The sequence below is a fragment of the Apteryx rowi genome, unplaced genomic scaffold, assembly GCF_003343035.1.
Source record: "Apteryx rowi isolate R43461 unplaced genomic scaffold, aptRow1 scaffold_118, whole genome shotgun sequence".
In the NCBI taxonomy this organism is placed as follows: domain Eukaryota; kingdom Metazoa; phylum Chordata; class Aves; order Apterygiformes; family Apterygidae; genus Apteryx; species Apteryx rowi.
Window position 1 is genome coordinate 2,061,261 of NW_020447397.1, and position 22,142 is coordinate 2,083,402.

The 22,142-nt window shown below is 37.7% G+C and overlaps 1 protein-coding gene across 2 annotated transcripts in view; it reads right to left on the reverse strand.

The window, feature by feature from the left end:
• SYNE1 (spectrin repeat containing nuclear envelope protein 1) overlaps positions 1-22,142 on the reverse strand; it is a 105,754-nt gene that overhangs the window by 56,382 nt on the left and 27,230 nt on the right. For both annotated transcript variants that reach the window (XM_026083583.1, XM_026083594.1), the window contains 14 exons: positions 20,598-20,699; positions 19,266-19,385; positions 17,820-18,020; positions 16,991-17,164; positions 16,394-16,525; positions 14,302-14,498; positions 13,108-13,240; positions 12,514-12,696; positions 10,927-11,076; positions 9,612-9,788; positions 6,725-6,880; positions 2,938-3,093; positions 2,007-2,177; positions 438-571 (listed from right to left, as the gene is read on the reverse strand). In XM_026083583.1, coding sequence (XP_025939368.1) covers positions 438-571; positions 2,007-2,177; positions 2,938-3,093; positions 6,725-6,880; positions 9,612-9,788; positions 10,927-11,076; positions 12,514-12,696; positions 13,108-13,240; positions 14,302-14,498; positions 16,394-16,525; positions 16,991-17,164; positions 17,820-18,020; positions 19,266-19,385; positions 20,598-20,699 — 2,186 coding nt within the window. The remainder of the gene's footprint in view (positions 1-437; positions 572-2,006; positions 2,178-2,937; positions 3,094-6,724; positions 6,881-9,611; positions 9,789-10,926; positions 11,077-12,513; positions 12,697-13,107; positions 13,241-14,301; positions 14,499-16,393; positions 16,526-16,990; positions 17,165-17,819; positions 18,021-19,265; positions 19,386-20,597; positions 20,700-22,142) is intronic.

Sequence of the window (22,142 nt, forward strand, 5' to 3'; positions counted from 1 at the left end):
ACTGCAGCCATGCATGGAGAAAAGCTATTGACAGTAATGTCAAAATCCTTTGCAGGAGAAAATAGTGTTGGTAGTAGCAAACGAGACAGTTCTGTTCCAGCCTTTGGCATAAGGGTTTCCACACTTTTAATCAACCTTCAAGCATATGCTGACCATATTTTCTCCATCATTTCTGTGTTTCTAACGTATTAGCGTAGAAAGATCACTAACATTTGGGGTACTTTTAAATGAGAAATTACCATTACTCTGTTACTCCATTACTTGGTATTTCATCTGCCATTGTGATGTACAAAAAAAAGGACACTTTCAGCAGACTCTCCAAACAGTCTGTATACCCTTATTTGGGTAGTCCTATCTGATAGAAATTTAAAGAATCGATGGAAAAATGCAAAGGTACCACTGAAAGTAAAGTTCAAAAAAACCCACAGGCTTTCTACCTCATATTCATTTCTTTCAAACTGTTAGTAAGTGTTTCAGTCACTGGTGGGTGACATTCTTTCAACAATTGATTGGTCACCGAGCCAAATTTCTGTAAGCTATTTTCTTGCTTTTCCAATTCATCTTGTAGGCTCTAAAACAGAGAGAAAAAGAAAAAGATACATGAATTATTACTATTGCATGAGGTAAAAACATGGGATATATTAATTACATCACACGGGTTACGAATGTAAAACTTGATTTCATGTGTTTTTCATCTGAACACAAGGTTGTAAATGTAAACAGTACTGTTAGGCCAAATTGATTTAATATTCAGGTATAGTGAAAAGTAAATTTTTACATAATATCTTCTTGAAATGTCTTGCAAAACAAATAATTTAAGCAAATACTCTTGCACAGGACTTACAAACTGAAGGACTTCAGTGCATGTAAATGCTTCAGAAATAGAAACTTAATTGACTGAAGAGAATAAATAAATACAATTAGAAAAAAATGCATATTTTTCCTGTTTTGAATGAGATGAAAAAAGAAAAGTAGTAGCATCAAAAAATTCTGTTCTGAAAACAAGGTTCTTGCTCCTTTGTTTATCAGTCTGAAGTACCACTGGCAGTGAAAACTTTAATTTTGTTTTTTTTACCTTAAATATTTTTATTTATATTACAGTTTGAACAGCTTGGAAAATCACAGCCTGGTTAAACAGTATAGTTAAGATCTTAATAAATAAAAAAGTCATGTGTAGTACTTATTGTTTTACTGTCTCTTCCTCCCTGATACGCAAAAAATGAAAACATGGAAGAGTGACTGTAAAATGCATTAATGGATGCTCTTTAAATCTTGTTTTGGAAACTGCAGTTTGTGCTCAGGACATTTGGCTTTATATCTGTCTGGACTTCTAATCATACAAAAAATTTAAATGATAGAGTCAAACTATATTTGCTGGCAAATATTAGCAAACACAACTTCTTGTTACTTTAATCACAGCTTTTCTGAAGCAAAAGGTTATTCTATGCAAACAATGTTCTCAGATATAATTTTGTAAGAGGAAACTCATTATATTTTACGCTTTTCTTAAAGTGACAACTTGGAAAACCACTTGACTATATGACTAGCTCAGCTCTGGGGACATTCTTTGTTTTGTTCTTCAATATACTGCAATAACAGGTTTGCAAAGAAACCCTTTAAAATACGATCTCAGCATGTGCCAGTAGCTCAGAAGCCTGAAAAGGCAAAAAGAAGCTTTATCTTTAATTGTCACCAGCATGATTTAAAAACCTTTGAATACTTGACAGTAAAGTTAAAAATTTAAACAACAGTATCAAAAATCTAGAAAGAAAACAACTATAAAAAGTCATCATTTTAATTTTTTATGATGTGAAAGATGCAACAGCTATCTGCGCATGATAAATTAAAGTGTTCTTTTAATGTCAAATGCTTTTCATGTGCCAGTGTGTCTGTACTTCCATTCCTTATGAATCAAAATCTATAGCTAGCTACATCCATGCAATGAGGACAAATTTCATCCCTAAATCTATCCTTAGTATGTCAAGAGGCATGGTATTCCTTTTCACCTGAAGGTTATCAACTTGGACTTTCACAGCTTCCAAAGAACCAGTAAGAAGATAAAAACGAGACAAAGAATATCTGGCTTCCATTAGGTAACTATTCAGTTCTTCATATGCCACTTTGTAAATGCTCCACTGATCAAGAACAGACTGCAACAATATCTTCAGCTGGCTAACCTAGGAAGAGGGAGGAACCAAAAAAAAAAGTAAATGAAAAACATTCAAGAGACATTTGCTTTTTGTTTAAAWTAGTTCCCTCTTTTTGATGTTACACATTATTTGTTCTACATGGCTAACCTCAAAGCTGTTGGAGAAAGAAGGGAAAATATTTTGCATGACTATCACCTGGGCTTACACCAGGTACACCATAATGTTCTGCTTGATTTTACAAAGCTATAGAAGAGTAGGATGGAGGGGACTGAGAAGACATGCAGTCTGTTCTACTTTGCTGCAAAGCACAATCAAGAGAAATTTCATAAGACTATGTACCACATGTCACTAAGGCAGAAAAGTCAGCCTATGAAGTGCAGCAGAGAGGCTAGCACTATCACACCACCTTCTTCTTGAGAAGACAGATGGATGCATTCAGCTTTAGACACTGAGTGCTGATCTCTTCCTTATTCCATATGTAAGACTATGTAATCTGCGTGCTTGAGAAGGTAATTCTTTACAGAATATTTTGTGCCTCTCAACTAAACATCAGGAAGCATCTTAAAAACTTTGCAAGAATTTAAAAACTCCCTTGAAATGGAATTATTAGGCCCATTTTATGTGGAGTGTGCACACAAACTTGGGGATGGATGGAAAGAGGGACACTATTCACTAATCTCCTCCCCTACCAGACAGAAGAAATCCACTAGCTGCATATTGGTAATACCCCCTCCTCCTCCATGCCCTAGCCCTGGAGCTACAACTTGCCCCTTGAGGATTCTTTTACCATGTGATCCAAATTGGCCCAGGAATGGTTAATTTCTTGCAGTGTATTCATTACAGCAGAAGAGACTTCTTCCTTCTTGCCTTGTATCAAAGAAAGACCAATCTGTTCTACATTTTCCACTTCTTTTTCCTTTGCTCTAATTGATTCTTCTAATTCCTGAAAAGAAAATAAAAACTAGGTATTTTTGTTTGTTTGTTCATTTGGATACATAATGCCTTGAGATAGAAGAGGTGCCCATAAACTCCACAGTTTGTACAATGTTAAAAAATAGGAAAGGCCTGCTTGCACGCTTTGGCTTTTTACTCTCAAGAGGATCATAACTCATCAGCAATTTTATTGAATATTTTATGTTCCCTTTAAAGCATAGCTGTTTGTCTTTAATGCAGAGGACATGCTTCTATTTAAATTAAACTTCTGTGAAATAAATCTGATCTCATGTAAGAGTCCAAAAATCATTAAAAATAGGATAGCAGTTTGAATACATGGGAAAATTGTTGTGTTTCTTAGCTTGTCCTAAATACTGAAAGAGATTTTTAATTAGTCCAAAGCTGGCTCAAGGTTCTGGAAAAACTGAATTTTGCCACCCAAGGAAAAAGGACAAAATAACTTCCTAAGGCAAGATGTCAGTTTGCCATGCCTCCCCCCATGAAGCGGAGTCTTTATTCCTTCGCCAGGTCCCAGCAAAGCCCCTTGCCCCAGGACAGCAAGCCTTCCCCTTTGCTAGATGACAGGCTCATTGGACTCCAGCCAATAACAACAACAAAAAGACTGCAGGAAATTTTCTTATTGCCTCCCCAAGGTCTCATACTGTTGGGAAGCATTAATGAGCTCAATAGCATTTTGAACTCAGCATTCCCACACCCGAACCCAAGCAAATTGGAAGACAGTCAATGGTTGGTGTGAAAGCAGGTGAAGAAAACAGGGCTGAGTATATAAAGCTCTGAGGCCATGAAAGACTGTTAGTGGCTGTTTTGCTGCTTCAGGCAGGTGCCTACTGTGTCTTTGACTGAAGATGACCCTAGATTTGTCATGGAAATGCTGATGCAAAGTTCTCAGTTTTTATCACACTTTATCAACAAGCGAAGCCCAGAAACTCTGGTATGTAACATTCGCTAGCCACAAAGCCTGTGATCCTCCTCACGCCTCAATAGCACACAAATGAAGTTACAAACTGAAGTATTGAGGACGAAAGGACTTGGTGTGGAACTGCTCTTCATATAGCATGCTCCCTTGAGCACATTCCTAGCCATGGTCCTGTGAGTATGGTTTCATGGCACGCTGCAGGGAGGTGCAAGAAAGTCATGCAATGCTCTGACTCGTATGGAAGCTGTGCAGCCTCAGTTAGTGCAAATGCTGGGTCTGAGCAAAGCTAAAGTATGACTTGCAGCCTTTAGGCCAGCACAAATTTATGTTTACCTGTGTGGAGATATACCTTTCAAGATTAAGTAGTCACCATAATATGGAAAGTAGGCTGTGAGGAGCTGGGAATGTTGGGTTACTCCTACATTAATTAGTACATCTTGGGTTCTAGGGCAAACTGAAAACCCATGTTTTTCTGTAAATTACTCTCCCTAAAAATCAATCAATTGATCAATCAATCAATAAATGAACCATTGCCATAAAAGACTTTACATTTTAGATACCAGGAAGAGTATTTGGAGCCAAATTCCGCCCTGCAATACTTGCTATTAGCAGAATTTACCTCTGCACACATACAACAGATTTTTATCTGCACACATAGTAAGTCATATATGCAAAAGCATTTTTGCTGTATTGCTTATTCTTAACTTTTTCCTCTGTATTGTTTCACATTTCTTCTAGCTATGATCTTGTTCCAGATTACAGCCTTGGAATAATACATCTTTTTCTACCACCTGACACCAAACAAACACTTTTTAGTTGCACAGAGTAAATTTGACTTTTCAAGCAGTGGATTTTAACAGTAAAAAACATACTTAAGTTTGTACACAGTTGTTTCAAAATTCAAAATGTAAAGTGGACAAAAGCTTGAAACACCAAGAATAGCAAATATTTCTGGCTCTCTGTGAAAGGAGTTTTTAAAAATTATTTTAATCTAATAACTGAATTCAAGAGACATCACTGTTTCTGATCTGTGATGGAAAAACATAGTTGCCTTCACTTACTAATATGACACTAGACAGCTACTAACATTGTTAATAAGTAAGCTGCAGCTTTTGTAGTAGTTGAACCGAATACCTGGGAGCGTCTGATACAGTTACTTTTTAAACAATTTGTTTCTTTACTGATCAAAGCCTTGCCATTCATAACTGTCTCCCCAAGTGTATTTGCTAACTTTCCTGACCAAAGGAAACCATGAAGGTGATAAATCAGATTCAGCTTTGAACCCCTGCCAAACAGAGCCTACCAATTATGTCAGGCTATGTTAAACTACACTTGGTTCAGTTGTATGGGTTTATTGTGCTGAAATCATATAGATACTTGAACTAAAGCTAGGCATTGGATGTGGTTTGAAAATCTGAGTTCAGAACTTGGAAAAAAATTGATTTCTGACATTTGGCCTTACCAATTCTTTGCCTTCACAAAATGAAAGATGGGTTAGAGATATTACTGAATATAGATTTAATTCTATTACACATTTCATTGGAATAGATTTCCAGCTGTTCTGTTTGTGAAGACATAGCTATAGCTGGATCACATTCATCTCTTCATTAAATGCATGGGGAAAAGGCAGCCACACCAAGATAAGCTTCCCTACTCCTTTTAAGGGGATGAGCACACAAAGAAGTATATATCAAGATTGTAGGCATGCAGTTGTTCTGACAGAGTTTTATTAAACATTTGCTCTGGCATGAAATTTATTATTTGGTGTCTGGTAGAAAAAATACTGTTTAACAAAAAACATCTGAAGCCGGATACCATGTAGAGGCCTTGTTTAGAAACTCAGAACAAGTGAATTTTCCCTATATATCTGTAAGCCTGAACCACAGTCTCACATCCCCAGAAGCAAGCTTCTGAATACTTAAATATGTGCTATTCCTAGTAAGATGTTCAGTCACCTGTGATTCCCTATTCACTGCTGTGTAGTCCTTGTATGAATTTTACATGAAAAACTGAGGTGGTTACGATCAAGAGTGTCTTATGTGTAGCTAAGCCTTTCCCTTCTTTGCCCATCCTAATCATGATTCTCCTTTTTACTTTTGGAAGGAAAATGGACTTCAGCTCTATTTGCTTCTCTGGACTGTAGAATATTTGAATAAATTTGATTCTTTACACATTTTTAACACGATCTTAAAACCTCCTTGAATTCTGGTATCTTTCTTTGAGTAGTCCTGAGGAAAGGAGAATATCGGGGGAAAAAGAATGGGGAAAAAAAAAAAGGAGGAGGGGAGGAGAGAAAAAGTAGTGATGAGACAAAAAAACCCCAAGTTTCTGAATAGTCAAACATGCTGTTCATTATATCAAGTTCCATAAAACTGGCCAAGCAGAAACAGATGAGTATCTTTTTGACCATCTTTATAGCTTTATATGAATGCATAGCTTTATATGCATAGCTGAATTTATAGCTTTATATGAATGCATATATATATATATTTTTATATGAATGCATAAAGAACAACAGGTTTGGATGCTTCTGAATGCCTTTATTCCTTGCATTTTAGGAATGAAATCTCTTCCTCATTGAAGTGAAGGGGCATTATGTCATCTACCTCACTGATACCCAGATTTCACATGGCTTTAATACTTCTTGTTTCTAACTGCTGGAAAGAGCATATACAGAATATTGTTATTTATAAAGGGACATTACCTGACAGTCTTTCAAAGCATTCTGTACTGAAGCCTGGTCTCCAATTCTCTGTTGCTTTTTCAGCTTCTTCTCTTGGGTTTCAAACCAGGTTTTTAGGCACTGCACATTATTTTCATATTCTATCCAGGATTCCTGCAGACTTTCCAAGAGCTGGATCTGTAAAGAAATATGAGTATATGCTTCCTCATACAATTATGTCTAATGTGAAGCCAATTAAATAAATCAGTGAAGACAAAGACTGACCAGTGCCTTCTCAGATAAAAATCACAGCTCTCAAAATTTAAAAATAGTATATGCATGCAAACTGGAATGTATTAGCTATTCGYAAAAGAGTACATAATAAAAAACTCTGCTCCATCCAAGAATAATTCTATTCAGATAGCTTATTCAGATATTAATGACTTCACTGATCTATTTAAGATGTAAACATACATTTTATGTTCCTTACTTATGAACTGCGATAAAGCAGATGAAGATTTATATTACCTCTTTCTTTGTCAACTGACTACTTTAAAATTATCTAGATTTTCTGATTGTTCCAGATGCTATTCAGTGGAGAACCAGATAGCACTTCTGTTCTTCGAAAGCAAATATGAAAGAATTGAAGAATAAAGCAGAATTTGAAAATGGCAGAGTTGCCATAAAAGGCATTCACATTACTTAAGACAAACTCCACTGTTGGGAATGCCTTCTCATTTTAATTGGTTGTAATCCTCATTAGAACTGGTTGAGGATGTGATGGTCAACAGTAACCTCGGCCAGAGTGACAACAAGATGGTTGTGTTTAAGATCCTGAGTGAAGAAAGGAAGGCAAGTAGCAGACTAAAGACCCTTGGCTAAGGAGAGTAGACTTTGGCTTGTTCAGGTAAGCATGATCCCATGAGAGGTTGTCCTGATGAGCGAAAGAATCCAGGAAGCTGGATAATCTGCAAAGACATCTTCCTCAAATCACAAAAATGACCCATCTCAAGCTGCAAGAAAACAGGCTAGCATAGCAGGAACCTAGCTTGAGCAGAACTGAGAACTCTTAACTAAGCTTGAATGCAAAAGGAAGTGTGTATGGAAAGCGGACTACAAAGGGGCATTGTTTGGCCATGCATGGTTAGTATTAGGAAAGCAAAATCTTGGCTGGAGTTAAAACTAGTGAGAGACAGAAGCCCTTCTTGTTACCTTTACAAATATATCAGCAACCAACAGGAAACCAAGAAAAAGCCTGAGGTACATAGTTCCTTCTTTTTTTCTCCAGTGTTACTGACAAGGTCTCCTCTGATGACTCTCAGATCTTCACATCTAGTAGCAAAGTTTGGCGGACAGAGGCACTACCCATGGTAGAGGAGGAATGAACTACTTAAATAAACTAAACATATAAAAGTCCACAGAACTTGGAGATGCACCCGAGGGTGCCAAAATGACTGCAAGGCTGCTCTCTATTGCTTTTAAAAGGTCATAGTGATGGGAGGAGGTTGCTGAAGACTGGGAAAAGGCAAGCGTTATGTCCTTCTTCAAAAAAGGCAGAGAGAGGATCATGGGAACTACAGGCTGGTCAGCCTCACCTCAGGCTTGGGAAGACTATACAAGAAATCCTGTCAGAAACCATTTCTACACACATGAAGAACAAGAAGGAGCAACAAAAGCATGGACTTACCAAGGGCAAATTGTGCCTGATCTACTTGATTGCCTGCTATGATGATATGACTGACTGTGGACAAAGGGAGAGCAGTGGATGTTGTTTACCTTGGCTTTAGCTAGACTTTTCTCATAGTATCCCATAGCACCATTGTAGCCAATCTGAAGATATACGGACTGGATGGGAGGACTACGAGGTGGGTGGACTACTGACTGGAGCCATCAAGCTTAAAGGTTAGTGGTCAACTGTTCAAGGTCCATCTTGTGGTCAGTTACGAGATGCAGTCCTCAGGGGCATCCTTGGTCCCCTGGATGAAGGCATTGTTTAATATCTTCATCGACAACCTGGATGACAGGATGTACTGTGTTCTCAGCAGGTTCAAAAACAACACTGAGTTGGCAGGAGTGGCTGATATGTTGGAGAGCAGGCCTGCCATTCAGACAGACTCAACAAGATGGAGGAATGGGCTGCCATGAATGCCATGAAATTAGGCAAATTCCTGTGACTGAGACAAAATAACCTCATGCAACAACAGAGGCTGGCAGCAGGCTGGATAGAAAGCAGCTTTGCTGAGAAGGACCTAGAGGCTCTGGTGGCCAATAATTTGAACATGGTAAGTCAGCAGCGTGTCTGTGTGGCAATGAAGGCTAACCACACACGAGGCTAGGTTATCCAGAGTGCTGCCAGCAGGTCAAGAGAAATGATTATTCCCTTCTTGACACCTGTGCGTCTGGAGTACTGTACCCAATTTTGGGCCCTCCAGTACAAGAGAGTGTTTGACAAACTTCTGAAGGGCCACTGGAGTGGTTGGGGCACATGACGTAAACAGAGAGTCTGGCTTCGCTCAGCCTGGAGAAAAGAAGGGTAAGGAGGGATCTTGTTGCAGTCTTCTACTATTTACGGGGAGTTACAGAGAAGAGAGAACCAGACTCTTCTTGGAGGTGTGCAGTGAAAGGTGAAGAGACAACAGTCACAAGTTACAACAAGGGAAATTCTTATTGGACTTGAGGAAAAAACCTGTTCTCCGCAACAGTGGTTAAGCATGGGAACAGGCTGCCCATAGAGGCTGTGGAATCTCCATCCCCAGAGATTTTCAAGCCGCAGCTGAGAAAGTCCCTGTGCAATCTGATTTAACTTTAAAGTTAGCTTTGTTAGAGCAGGAAGTTGGACTAGATAATCTTTAGAGGCTTCCAATCATTTTTATGGCATATTTCTATTTGTTTTGAAAGTTCTCTACTGAACAGCTAGCTTTTTCTTTACCTTTTCTGTTATCAGGCCTTGCAGAATCTGCCAACGTCGGTTCATTGCTCCAAGCTGTTCTGCAAAATCAGTTTTGTCGCTACGTTTACTTTCAACATCTTGGCTGGTAATCTGTAGCACCGATTGGTTCACAAAGTCCACCGTGAGTTGTTTGCAATTTAAATCTATCTTAAAACCCTAATAGAAAAGAAGGATATAAAAGAAAATAATGTATCATCATTTCTCACCTTCCTGCAGAACAGAGGATAAAAACATTAACAAATTACAATGCCACAGAATTTAGCTAAAAGTATTTCTAGCATTTGAACAGCAGTTAAGAGTACTGTTGCTCTTTTATAAATATTGAGAACAAAAGCAGCAGTACACCACCTTTGGAATAAAGAAACTGCATGTTTTCTCCCAAGGAAAAAGAAAATCAGTAGACTTAGCAACAACAATCTCAAGGATCACATTCAAGAAAAACTGGACATTGATGATTTTATTCATTTTAGTCTTAAATTTTCTTACTACAGCAAGAGTTAATACAGAAAATATTGTTGGATATAGACAAGAACAATAGCCAAGAAATAAAGCAATTTTTCAGGAGACCAGTGAGAGCTGAATGTCAAATATCTGCCTTCTATTTAACATGTACTAATATCTAGAATTATCCTAAAGAATAGTCTTCTAGAGAGTAAAAATGATTCTGACACTGAGAAGAAGAGTCAGTGTTAAAAGAGTATTACCAAACCAATACCAAGAGTATTACTCATTACAAGAGTATTAGCAATTTGGTTACTGAACTGAAATTTTGTATTTATCTCTTCTCAATATTTACCTGAAGATATGGCATCCTTAGTTTTTGTTTCAGACAAAAATCAAAATTGCCTTGATCTGTAAACCACTGGCCACCTTCCATTCAAAAATAGACCACACTTTGAGTAAAAGGTGTTATTATGCAGAGAATTCATAAAACAAAGTGCTTTGTGGTTTTGGATGAAAGTCAGTCCTAATAACGTTTAATCACGTGCATACTGTTTTGGATTTATCTGAAAATTAAGCTAAGCATATTAAAAATATATTCCTGCCATAAGTAAACAGCAGAGTAAAAGTAATTTTGGCTTCTCTTCCGCTGTATCAAATATTACCCCATTCTAACCAGTATATAATTTTAACCACTCCACCATGTAAGTAATTTTTCTTCTGTTTAAGTCAGTTATATTTTACACATATATAATATGTGTATATATATATGTGTGTGTGTGTGTGTGTGTGTGTGTGTATATATATTTAATGGGTGATCAGAAAAGAAATCAGTAAAATTTCCACTATATACCTTGTACTTCTGGACATAATCCTGAATGACTGTCTGTCCTACTACATTTTTTATATTCTCTTCATCCTGCTGAATAACATTTTCCATCAGAGAAATCCAGCTCATAACTTCAGTGATAGCATGGCGTGAAGGAATTTTGTCCATCTGGAGCTGTAGAGATAAAAGACTTTAAATGTGTGCTGTGAAGAGAATGGATGAGAATTCCTTGCTTTGCATTACCATAATACATCGTTCTTTACCTGACCTTATCATATTATTCTGCATCCCTAACAGATCGCTGTCTACTTTTCTGGAATTTTATAAAATAAAGAAGTAAAAAATGCAAGCATATTACAGGAGAATACTATATAACTATATGCATCTTAATAAGAAAATATACTAAATGCTTCTTATTTCCACTTGTCACTGTACATAGAAACTGAATAAACCTAAAGATCGCATTCCTGACTTCTAAAAAACTACTCTGCATTCTCATTCCATAATTCTATACCGGGCTTACATAGAGGATCAATTCTATGCTATACTTTTCTTGTCCTTGTAAATGGCTAAAGAATAGGCCCAGGGAAAATAATCTTCTACTACTCTTCTTGTGGTGGTGATTTCTAAACAGATTTTGAAAAGCACCTGTTTTTTTTTTTTTCTTAAGATATTGACTTTCAGCTTTTTGTGCACCAGTTTTTGCTTAAATTTAGTTATTCAAAAATAAAATGTGTTCTATGACAGCATCTTTAGGAAGCAGTATGTATTCTGCATTACAAGAGGGTTCAGAGAACTGCTGAATGACATTATTTCTAACTAACATAGTAGACAGTTGAAATTCGTCTCCCTTCCTCTCTCCCCCTAAATCTGGATGATATTACTAACTCTGAGAGCATTCCAAATTAGAAACTGAAGCAACTGCTTAGACTGCTAATCTCTTAGCAACTGAAGGATAAACCAGTTTTTAGACCAATATAATTCCTTAACGCCAGTGTCGTAGCATCAAAAAACCAAAACCACATAACCAAACCCCTCCTGCTCCTACATACACCAGCAGGAGCCTTGCACTGTGTTTTTTAGATTTGTTTTGTCTTCCACAGATTTGCACCCAGCCTATTTTATTTGAACATAACCAAATTCCTAAGGAAACAAGCTCTGCCTAACTTGCAGGATGTGAACTCCATTTTTCCAAAAAAGCACACCAACATGGTAATAAACATGTTGAACAAAACACTCATCTGTTTGTTAGGTAAAATTTAACAAGTGTGACTGTGAAAGTTTGTGAAATTAGCACCGATTAGCTCTAGACATGTGGAAAGACAGGATTTGGACATAACAGTGTAAGCTTTCCCACACTAAAWTGCAGATAACATTGTTCCTATCTTGTCCCACATAGGGAAAGAGCAGAAGGGAGCAACCATCTCTCAAAGAAATTGCCAACTCTATGAAGTTATGCAGCGGTTTGTAATGAGACTTTGAGGAGAACAAGACATATTTTAAATCTTTAGAAAGCAACTGTTCTACACAGCTGCAGGTGCAATACATAATCAGTATGTTTGAACTTTCTGGAATATCAAAGGCCATCTCTGCACTAGATCTTTTCCTTACCTGATGCAATTTCTCTTGTACTGCTGGGATTTGTGTAAGCAGCTCTGTCCACTGACTATCAATCTGGGACAATCCTGCACGCAGTGCTGCTGTATCTATCTTCTTCAGCCTGAGCAGCTGGTTCCCAGTACTCAGGACAGAAGATTTCTGTGATGATTTAGCATCCACTTCTTTTGAAAACTCCTGTAAGCAATGTCATTTTCATGGAAGTAAAAAATTACTTGTTTAGTTTGTTTGTTACATGTTTAAGGTTTACCTCAAAGAGCTAAGCATATCCCCCTCCCCTTAAAAAAAATCTGCACTTACTATTAGTGTCACCAGCTACGCTACAGATCTAATGAAAACAGAATTTGTTTTCAGTCATAAAATCATTTTCTGTTTTTAGAAACATCAAGCTTTACAATCATTATGCACAGCAACACAGTGCTGAATGTGCAAACACATCAGCTTTTTGAAGGACAGCTCACCTACAGAAGCAGATTTTTTTTCCATACTCACTGCTTCAATGTTGAGGCAACGTACAACCATTCGATTGATCAACTATTTATTTGTAATTGGAGAGAAAACGTGTCCTAGGCTAACAAACTGTCTTACCAAGAAGGAACTCAGGTGGTCTCGGACTGTTTCCAGTTCCTGAGGAACTGTCACTGACTGCTGGCTCCAGAACTCAAGCCGCTCCATTGCCCATTGTAACCAATGTATCAATTCAGTTGATTCACTCTGATACCTGTAAAGATGTTTATAGAAAGCTAAAACAGTCTTTGCCTCCTATTGCCTCCATGCTCTCCTCCATGTGTGAGAGGAAAATATCATATGTCAGATTTAAAAAAATATATTTTATTTCCTCTATCAAAAAACTTACAATATATATAAAATAAAAATATATAAAAATATATAAAAATTATGTATCAGAGAGCTTTTATTTTATTATGACGACAGTTCTTAACAACACCTTCTTTTTGTCTTTTAGGACAAACAAAATCTAATGAAGAACTGATAACTAGGAATAACACTGAGTTACCAAAACTATTTGGGCAAGCTGTTCCTCTCACACACATTTCTTTCACTCTCCATTAGAGGGCTCAATCTTCCAAAAACTTTAGCACAAGGCATCTCAGAAATTCAATGCTTTTTAGAAACTATCTTCCTAACATTCCATATCCAAAACAACTAATCACATGTCAGCATTAGATGTTGAGGGCCTCCCCATAAACTTTATACATACAATCCCTTTACGCATCTCACTTGGAAAGGCAAGGGCACCAACAAACCAGGGACATTCACGTGCTGGCAACACGTGAATAATACAGAGTGTGTACACCGCTCAGAGAATGCTATTTCAAAAGTAGCATATGAACATTGCTGAAGACAGCTAAATGCTGTCTTCCATATATGCCGTGGCACACARCTGTGAGAAACAGCAATGGCTGGGTTCCCAGAACATGCTGTGGGTACTCATGTTATCTAGCAAAGCACACACCCTTTCCCATCACCCTGTATGGACCCTAGACTTCTGACTTAGTCATCTAAATTAGGTATCAGCTAACTTCCTCCCACCAGTTCTTATCTGGTGTGCATTTTATTGCAAAATACGAGGGTGGAATGACACTTGTATGGAACAGAAGTAAGATAGTGTAGAGTGGCTTGTTTGACAAGTCAAACCATCACATGCATTTCACAGTATTTTCTTTCTTTTAAATGTGGAATCTAACAGTTTTGTGATCAGAATGACCCCAATTTCAACAGCATGGGCAAAGAAGCTTATTGTGCTCATTACATTAGCACTACCTTGTCCAGTGTTTCAGTATCATTTCCAGCCTGTGAAGCTCCTTGGTCACCTTGTTGGTGTTATTTAACCAGTGCTCTCCTAGTTGGTTCAGTTGACTTTCAAGATCTGAGCAGCTAACAGAAAAAAGAAGCCTCTTCCCATCATCTAGCACCTGGTATAATTTGGGCTGGTATTCAGTCAGGTTAGATTTCAGATGCTGTAATGACAGGGGACAGAAAGTTAGATAGCTCTGCAACTGTCTACTACCCCACTTTCTCAACATCCATTTTGCTTTTATTGCATTTTGTAGCATATTCCGTATCACTATCACACATCATATTCTCTCCCCTCCATTCCAGCCCTAGAACTCCCCAAGGCCAGTTATGTAGGCACCTCCTCAAAATCTGCTGAAAATACTGTTACGAAACCCCTCAAATATATTTCTGTTCATGTCTCCTACTGATGAATCCTCTTCAACATAGACATTTAACAGTGGAAAAGAACAATTTCTAAGGAATCATTGTGGAGCAACAGGACATAAGAGAGAAATGGATTGAAAGGACACACCCTAAACTCCCATCTTGCTGAAAACCAGACTGCAATGAAACCTAAAGTTGCCCAATATTGAGTTCTTAGCAGTGACCACATTTCAATCCTTTTAATGCCTATCCTCAGCTGTCAGGTAATCTAACTCTTTTCCTTTCACTGATGTATCCTCCAGCTATGCATAACTACAAAAGAGAAGTTCACCTCACTCATCCAAATCCAAGAATGTAAAAGCCAATTGTTAGGGTGCAAGGCGGCAAAGAAGTTGCTAAAAATGAAAGGTTCTTAACACTTTGACCCCAGGAATTGAACTTGAAGCAGAGACAGATTTCACATAAATGGTGAGAGTTGTAGGTAGGTAAGGAATTTGTACATGTGGGCAAATATACCTGCCAAATTCTGCTATTATTACACAAGTAATACAAGTTTTCAAAATTATTTGTATATCTGACTAAGCTCAGGCATGAAACGTACATGCATTCCCTTTTTTCAGTTATGCTGACATCATTCTGAAGGTGTAAGAAGCTACCAATGCTATGGCGAGTACCTAAAGCTTCTTTCATTTAATGAGCTCTTCATTTAGAGCTCTTTCATGTAAATAGAGCTCTAATAACTTAGCAGGATTTTTTATATATATAACATATATAGAAACATAAATGTTTAACTCCTAGAGAGTAACAAAAAATTCCAAGGCAGTTATAAATTACTTATGACAGATTTTTAATCTAAATGTGGCCTCAGGACAAAAAGAAAAGAAAAGTACTGGAAGTTATGCCATAGCAGAGTAGCAGTGTTTGAGAATCTGGACTCAAATAACCTAATTTATGAAACTGACAAGAGAAACAGAAATGCAAAACTAATTTAGAGTCACAATGAACACAAACAATGTCTAGCATTAAAGAAAACCAAAATAAAACCCCCACACAATAGGTTGCTTAAGTTCTCCTCATACCCATGCAAAAACAGAAAGCTGTCTGGTAAAAGAACAATATATATAACTAATTCAGGGTGGGAAAGAATGGGAAACATCTATTTGGTGCTGATGAGGCCACATGTAGTGCATCCAATTTTGCTCTCCGCCCGCCTCCTACACAGTTCAAGAGGGTTTTCAAAGAACTGGTTAATGTCCAGCGGAGAGCTATCAAAGATGGTCAGGAACCTAGAGTACATGCCCTAGAGGCTGAGGGAGATGTGCTTGTTTTGGTCTGGCAAAGAGGATCCTAAGGGCTAGTCTAACAGATGACTACAACTATTTGAAGAAGAATCACAAAGATGATGGAGGTACTACTTTCCTCAGTGGTGCCAAACAACACAAGAACAGTGGCCACAAGCTGCAGTTTGGGAGGTTTGGACTGGGCATTAGAGAAATCCTTTTCAGTAGCAGGTGGTGCAGAACTGGAACAGGTCCCAGTGCTGCTGTGGGATCTCCGTCCTTGTAGGTTTAAAAAGCCGTGGCTGATCCAGCCCATGGCAACAGTCCTGCCTCAAGTGGGATACTGGACTAGATGACCTCCAGAGGTCCCTTCCAACCAACATTTCTATAACAAATGACTGGAAAGCACCAACCTGAAAAAGTGTAATCCGGTCTGTAAGCCTGTCCTCAGTCTCTTCCACCAAACCAACAGTGGGAATGCTACCTTCAACAGACTCCAGCTGTCTTGTAAGTTCCTGATAATCCTCATCCAGGCATATCCAGGTCTGCAAGCATAATTTATCTGTGAATATTGGTTTTGATACCTAGTTTTTTTTATTCCTGAAGAAATTTTAAATGTATTACTTGTTTTCTTAACCTCAAATCCTGCAGCTGCGCTATTGTGAATGTACAGAAATAACAGTAAAAATGCCCTGTGAACTGATAACAAGACATCAGCTCTGTGTCAAGCTCAGCTTTTGGTCAGAATACAGAGTTGGTTTATGATTAGATAAATTTATGACGTCCTCCTTGACAGCTAAAGCTAAGCAGCTCTTTTAGGTTTACACAAACACAATTTGTATAATCTGAAGTTCCCAATATATAAGTAGCAAAGATTACATGTAGTTCATCAGTCCCTATTGGGTATGACAAAAGGGACCAATGTCCATCAGTTCTGTCCAGGCACAGGGAATATAGGATATCCTGGTTGGTCACAATGGCAGTACAGAAAAGAACACAGAAATTCTCACCTCTAGAATGTATTCCAGCTCCACACCTCGTTTATGGGCCTGCTTTAATACAGCTGAAGCTTGTGCCATTAGCTCTGAATGTGACTGAGTTTCTCTCAAGAAGGCAAAGCTCCTCATCTTCCTAAAGAGTGTTTCTGTCAGGATCATGTGAGACTCCAGCCCCTGAAAATACTCCTGAGAAATTTTTTGGGGTGGAAGGGGGGAGACAAAAGAAAAGAAAAAGTGCAATACTTACTCAATTCATTACCACTAAACAACATTTTAAGATGACAGCAGTACAATCAAGTAAGTATCTGCAGACATAGAATTAGATAAACTTTTCCCTCCACCAACATTTCACAAAATCCACCACTGAAGAAAAACAGGGTGTCCTTTATATGAAAATTAGATCCTAAGTTGCACTCCATGAACAAAATAGCTTAAATCAGATAAACACCACCAAGAAATTCTTCCTAATAATAAGATATGGCAAAGTCTTATTATATATTGTGGCTGCTATTTGAAAACTTAAATTGCCGTTGGAAGAAAATATTGACGTGGATCAAATTGCTCTGTGGCATAGCAGCACAAGAATAGGAGACTTGTTATTAGAATGAGGAAGCAAATATGATCCTACCTGGAGTTCACCTGCAATAGAGCATTTGAAAGCCATTCAATCAGAACAGTTCATTGACTCTAGTTTAAACTAGAGTAATTTTTAATATATCTTGATTTAGCACTGACCAACCATTCAGAAAAGCTCCTGAACCTTCAGCAATGAAAAGTTAGAAATTTACTGTGTGCAAGCTTACAGTCATGACTAGTCTTGAAACACATCATGGGTTCTTACCTTATGTTTGTCAAGTAGCAACTGGACCTCTTCCTTAGAAGCAACAATCATTTTCTGGTCTCCAGCCGTCTTTTCTCGCCCTGTTTCTACCAGGTCAGCCAGGTCCTGCAAAGCCTGCTCATATTGCCCCTTAAGAGCCAGATTCCGGTTCAAGTCACTCCGTCTGGATCCAACGATCATCATCAGCTCATCATACATATCCTTGGGGGCAAAAAGCAGCAATGATTATCCTTATCTCACACCTCATATGTCTGCCTAGATGCCAACTTGTTGCCGCTGTGTTCCTTTCTGAAGGCTTGCAGAATAACTTCAACTCCCAGCTCAAAAAGACTGTAGATATACTGATTTCACTGATAAATTAACAATGCAGCATTGAAAGAGAGAAAAAATAAGCAGCACCTTGCAACTCTTTCTAGTGTCTGTGTTCAGGAACAAAGTTAGCAGAATCCCAAAGGCTTGCTTTATATAGCAAAGGAGCAAGGTGACGGGACTTAAGTCATCAAAAAACAGACTAGACCTTCCCTTAGGTAGATCTCATCCTATGCCAGTACATAATTAGCCTGAAAGCTTTGCATCAGTATGCATCTCACAGTGAAGGGACAAACTGACAGCATGGCTAGACAACAAATAACACAAGCACTTCCAGTGACTACTGCACACTGCAGATGTAATTTACATTTTGCTTCTTATAATGCAGGGGGGTTGGACTGACTCYATCATGGCTCCAGACTATAGCATCTCAAAGCCAACTTTGTCTCCATCAGTCCTGCCCAAGCACAGGAAGAGATCTGTGCCATAGCAACCTATTGTTAGCAAGCAAGATACACACAACCTATAGTAAAAACCGAATCAGCCCCAAAACAACACTATACTTTATATAGGAAAGAGTATTTTTATATTCTGTATATGTATATATTACCGAGTGTGCCCTTACTGTCAATTTACACAGCAAGAAGAACTGGAAGAACCTCATCAGTTCCTCTGTTCTCTTCTCATCTTATATACCTCAACCATGAAAGTGAGAACAACAGAGAAGCTTTTATTGACTTGAACAGGATCATTTTCTTCTTGCCCTGGTTTTGAGAATTCTATTCTCAGAACATGTGTCTGAATGTGAGGATAAGCCCATACTTTTGATCAAGACAAGAGCAACATTCAGCAAGTAGTAACTCAAAATATCTCTAAGGCCATCCAGAAAAGAGAGAGCTACAGTAAAATACCCACCCTCAGACCACAGTTGGCTCTCCCAGATTTAAGTACACGATTGTGAGAAGCACAACTGTCAAAAAAACAGAGGAAAGGCTTCTCTAAAAACTAAACTCAAGGGGAAGGGGAAATCTGAAGATTGCACAGTGAAAAAAGCAGGAGGCTATAAGGAAGGACAAAGAACGTACTAATACTTTTGATATCACTAGACACGTCTAGGATGGAATGTATGAGCCATACCTGGAGCTTAGATAGCTCTTGCACAGAAGGTTGGTCAATTTGTAGCTTGTCTGCACGCTTCTTTAATTCATTGATTCCAGCATCTAGTTCCTTCAAACCTTCTTCTGCCTGCAGTATGACCTGTATCAGCAAATTATATCATTTAGCTTGAAGGTTTCATAACAGTAAAATAGCTGCTATAAATTGTATCAATTTTCTTTTTTTTTTAATGCCTGAAGTTTTCATCAGTCCCCCCCTTTTTATAATGAATTTGATCCTTAGTGAATAACTTTAAAGAAATACAGAAAAAATATTAATTCAAAGTTGAGAGTCCCTGCTTGTTTTTAAAGACAATGGTGGCACATTTTGTCACAAGTTGTTTTAGCATCATATATTGGTTTATACAAAATTTTGCTGTGAAGTTCTGTGCTATTAATTATAGTACAGTCACCGAAGGTCTATTAGTTGTTTTATCATCTTTTTAAAGCATTATTTGTATTAGCACACATTACTGTTTATCTGAACATCAGGCAAAGAACTATGACAGCAGAAAACATGACAGCAAAATAGCTTTTCTTTCGATTGTTTAGGGGACCAGGACAGGGCCAAAGTTACTGTCAAGGAAAAAGAATTTGTAAATCCCCTTTTGTATATGGAAAACTGCAACTTAAACATACGGGTTGGTATTTGCAAGTGTATGCAGATTATCACTTTTTGAAAAAAAATCAAGTACCTAAAGCCCAGTGTTTCTGTTTAGCTGAAGGATAAGTCTCTTCATCACCCACTGGCACCAGACAACAGTAGTTTTTGTGCAATGAGAAACATTTGTAAAAAGAAGCCCTTAGCTTACTTCATTCACTTCTGTCATTTTGGCAATAACAGAAACAAGAAAATAGTATATCTTTTGTCTCTTTAATTAATTTTAAAGTTAGTTGTTCATCACGCACTTCTTGATTAAGGTAAAACAATTATTTTCCTCAAAATGAGTAAGACTCAAGATTTTACTATAACCCAGTGTAGAAGAAAGCACCTTTGCTTTTTAATGAGTCAACAACAGTCAAAGAATTTTAAAATAACTTTAGACCTCTGGTGAACTGAAGTTATCTTTCTTTCAAATAGTGACCACTCTGTGCATAACCAGGTCAGGTGGGGAGATAAAAAAAGACACATCATGTTTCTTTTAATTTATAGACAGGCGTAGTACATTCTTGGAAGTAGTCATTTTATCTTCACATACCTTATGGGAGTACATACAGTCTCCCATACAAAGTAACTGTCCTCTAGAATCCATTTACACCTTGAATAGAATCTTTCCCTCAATTTTGTTGTCAAATAATAGACATTTGGCAATACCTGAATTTGTTCCATTTCTGGTCTCTCAACTGCCTCTGCCAGTTTCTGTAGAACTAAATATTTGTTATCACCTAGTGATGTAAACAGGAGCTTCAGATCATTCTATGGGAGACAACAACAACAACAAAGTTAATCACAGCACATAACAACTGAAAAATACTTTATGTTTCAAAAAGTTTAAAGTATTAAAGTGCTACCTCTATGTAATAAACATGGGACTGGTCAGCATTAAGGTATAAAGTCTATTCAAAACTGAAAGCATCATAATTATCTAACGCAAAATATGAAACTGCTGAAAGTCTGTAACTGGATACATATGAACAAAAAGCTAAAGCAATTCCTATTCAAAAATGCAACCTGTGAATGCACTTCTGCTTTTCCCTTCCAATTAGATAGCAAAGACTATGTAGTTTCATTTACAAAAATAACTTCTAAGGTGTAGTGTATTCAGTCACATACACTGGTAAACAAGCTAGTTTTAACTTCTTAAGAAAAAGGTTTTGTTCTTTGGAAACTTGAGCAAATGTAATAAAGATGTAAACAAGGGCTCTGCACATTGCAAGGCTAACTACACATTACAAATTTTGAAGTAACTTTTCAGACTGGACGCATACTTTATTACTTAGTAATTTTAAAGTGCTACCATCAATTATTTTTTCTTTTTCACATATTCATCCCAACCAAGCTCCTCATATTGGTAAAACAGAAAATAATCAGTACATTTTTCTAAGACTTTCAACATTATAAAAGGGTGAGTTATTGATTTTTTTGCAAGCAGTAATTCTTTTAAATATTAAATGTCTCTGGTATAACAATCCTATGAATTAGCACAGAATTCTAATAAACTTGTCTCTTTTCTTCAAGAAAAGAAGGCCTTTTCTTGACAATACCAGTCTATTGCAGACGGAAAGTTTTGGAGTTTGGAAAGAAATCCTATAGTGATAGCCTGTGGAAATTATGATCCTAATCTAAAGATGCCAAGAACTTATTTTGCAATTTTTTGCTGGAAGGCACGTTTTTTCATTAAAGCAAAACCACACTAACTGGAGGCTTTATATAATAAGAAAAGGAGACAAGGTAGAGATCACCTAAGACTGAAAGCATTTCTGAATATTATTTCAAAAGATTCCTAAATGTGAACATTTCTCAATTTCTCTCCCTTTTCTTCCCTTTGCTCAATATTGATGGCTTGAGATACAACACCTTACAGAACAATGGGGTGGCTTAAAGGTGATCAGAAAGGTGGGACTATGTTTTCTAATGTATCTAATGAAAATAGTATCGGCAACTGATTGGCAACTGATGGGGAGAGATGGGATCCACCATCCACATGCACACATGTTTTTGCCAACAGGTTGGCCAGCCTGGTAAGGAGGGCTTTAAACTAGGAAAGATGGGGGAAGGGGAGAATTATACAGACAGGGTAGCTGGCAAAATGTGGCTCAAGTTAGGATGCCTCAAGCGGGTGCATGCAGCCAGGGAAGTGCGTACGGGACATGACTGTGGAGGATCCTCTTGCACCCCTCATGGCAAACCTGCATGCTC